General features: G+C 46.6%; 1 protein-coding gene across 11 annotated transcripts in view; it reads left to right on the top strand.

Moving 5' to 3' along the window:
- The first annotated feature begins 630 nt into the window (after positions 1 to 630).
- LOC134087673 (membrane-associated guanylate kinase, WW and PDZ domain-containing protein 1-like) overlaps positions 631 to 2500 on the top strand; it is a 120619-nt gene continuing 118749 nt past the window's right edge. For all 11 annotated transcript variants that reach the window (XM_062541328.1, XM_062541324.1, XM_062541325.1 and 8 more), the window contains exon 1: positions 631 to 1421. In XM_062541328.1, the coding sequence (XP_062397312.1) occupies positions 1124 to 1421 (298 nt within the window). In that variant the 5' untranslated portion in view covers positions 631 to 1123. The remainder of the gene's footprint in view (positions 1422 to 2500) is intronic.

Here is a 2500-nt window from a genome sequence, read left to right as displayed (position 1 = left end):
GTGCCATTCCAAGGTATTGTTGTGCTGGTATACTAAATTGATTATATCACAAATAAATATATAGGCTGATATTATTATCATTAATAGCATTATTATTGTTGCAAAATGTCTTCCAAATGAGAGCTCTAACCGTTGGTCTTTCTGTTATAAATTGTTTTCATTATTAATTTATTTATTTTAACTTGAAAAGTTAACATACATGATCCACTCTTCTCTCCGGGGCCTGTGCGCTATCCAGAAACAAATATATATATATATTAGAATAATATGGCGAAGTAACCCACGATGCTATAATGAAATATGTAGTTGAAAGGGTACAGGGCATACTGATCAGGAGATAGCGATCATTTGATGTTACAGAAGTATGATCGACTTGTAAATGCACTGAAATGGCCGTGACTTCTCTACTGCCGTGACGTTTCTAATGAATAAGAGTAAGATTCAGAGAGGATTAGATGCACTTATAATCCGGTTTAGGGTTTGTAGGGAGATGCGTGTGGCTCTAGCGAAAGAGGAGCATTAGGACCCTGTAATAGGTGTGACCAGGATTTCCCCCACGGGCTCCGGGCGCGCAGCACAACGCATGCGTCTCAGCCCGCTATCACTGGGTCCCAATCGGGGAACGTGAACGGGAGTTAACCCTGATGTACCTGCTTAAAGGAACCGCCGTCCTTGTCTCAGACGTCAGGCGCAGAAACAGGTATAGAAAATAGTTTTTTACGTTTGAAAAAAATAAGTAAAACTGCTACAACACGCAGGATATTTAAGTTAAGTCAGGTCAGATTGAGGTATTTGGAAGATATGTCTTTCTCTGTGTGGATTTGAGCGACGGAGATTCTATTGGATTAACTGTAGTTCAAGAGAGACCAAGTACCGCGCGAGTGATTTAACAACATGAAACACCAAAAGTCAAAAATGCGAGAACTCGATACAGCCAGAGTTGTGTTCATTCAACCTGATCCTTGGATTATAATGGTTTGATTTCACAGAGGAGGAGTGAAATGATTAAACTGTCGTGGTCTCAACACGTTGAAGTTTACTGCGCGCAGGAGGGAATCGCGCCTTATGACTCCTATCTGTAATAAACACACCGGCGGGACAAGGGACGAGACTATTCAGCACAATGTCTAAAGTGATACTCAAGAAGAACCACTGGACCAACAAAGTTAACGAATGTTCACTGTGCAAAAACGGACGCGGAGAGTTGACCGTGGAATTGCGCGGCGGTGCGGAGAATGGAGAGTTTCCGTACGTTGGGGAAGTGCGAGAGGATGCGGTGCTTTATCAATACGGGCAGCTGTCCGACGGGGAATTGGTGTTGGAGGTCGAGGGCTTGGCCGTGTCTGGACTGCCCCTATATGATGTGCTGACCATTATAAAGACTCGCAAAAGTCCTATCAGGTTTAAAACTGTAAGACAAGGTAAGGGTTCCAAAAGTCTTTTTCGAACACCATCACTTCAACGTGCTCCACAACTTTGTAATCATCTACCATCTTATGTTTTGTCACTTGATGTGCACACATATCCAGTGAAGTCCTCTCTCTCTCTCTCTCTCTCTCTCTCTCTCTCTCTCTCTCACACACACACACACACACACACACACACACACACACACACACACACACACAAACACTCTCTGTTGCTCACACACACACACACACACACACACACACACACACACACACACACACACTCCCACTCCCACAATGTTGAGAAATGCAAAGTGTTCTTTAAGTGGCAGTATTACATTGCTAATGTGTGTAAATGCACTTTGTTAGCTGCTTTGGCTGTCCACTGGACATGCCTCTCAGTTGTCTCCGCATGGGACAGTGGCGAGAGAGCACACGGGTGAGTGCTTCAATCTGAGGGCGAAACGTAATGTCCCATCTATTAGCTTCTGCTTGGCCACCGACGATGATGATCATCATCACTGTGCTGTTCAGAGCATGAAACTTCAGCGCCTCAGTGTTTGTCAGCGGGGGTGACTGAGGAGAGCGAAGGAGGTGGCAGGCAGAGGCAACAGTGACGGCGGCGGCGGCGGCAGCGGCAGCGGCAGTTTGCGGCTGTTGAACTAAAAGTAGGCCAGGCTGTGGCATGCGTGTTGTTTTCAGCTCGGGATCACGCTTTGATGGGAAGCCGCTCTGACAGTCAGTCCTCCAGCTCATGCTGTTGCCGGCCGGCAAGGATATTCAGCTCCACCGAGAGGCATATCCCACACACTGGCGCGGGGGGATTACCACGCACAATGGCCCTGGACATACACACTCTGGGATGGGCGCGCATACTAGCACACACGGGAAGACACACAGGCGCACAAACGGACACACTCACACACACACACACACACACACACAAACACACACACACACACACACACACACACACACACACACACATACACACACACACACACACACACACACACACACACACACACACACACACACACACACACACACACACACACACACAAACACATACATACATTCTCTCTCTCTCT

The sequence above is a fragment of the Sardina pilchardus genome, chromosome 7 (genome assembly GCF_963854185.1).
Source record: "Sardina pilchardus chromosome 7, fSarPil1.1, whole genome shotgun sequence".
Lineage (NCBI taxonomy): Eukaryota > Metazoa > Chordata > Actinopteri > Clupeiformes > Clupeidae > Sardina > Sardina pilchardus.
The sequence above is the reverse complement of the archived record's forward strand: the minus strand, read 5'-3'. Positions and strand labels throughout refer to the sequence as shown.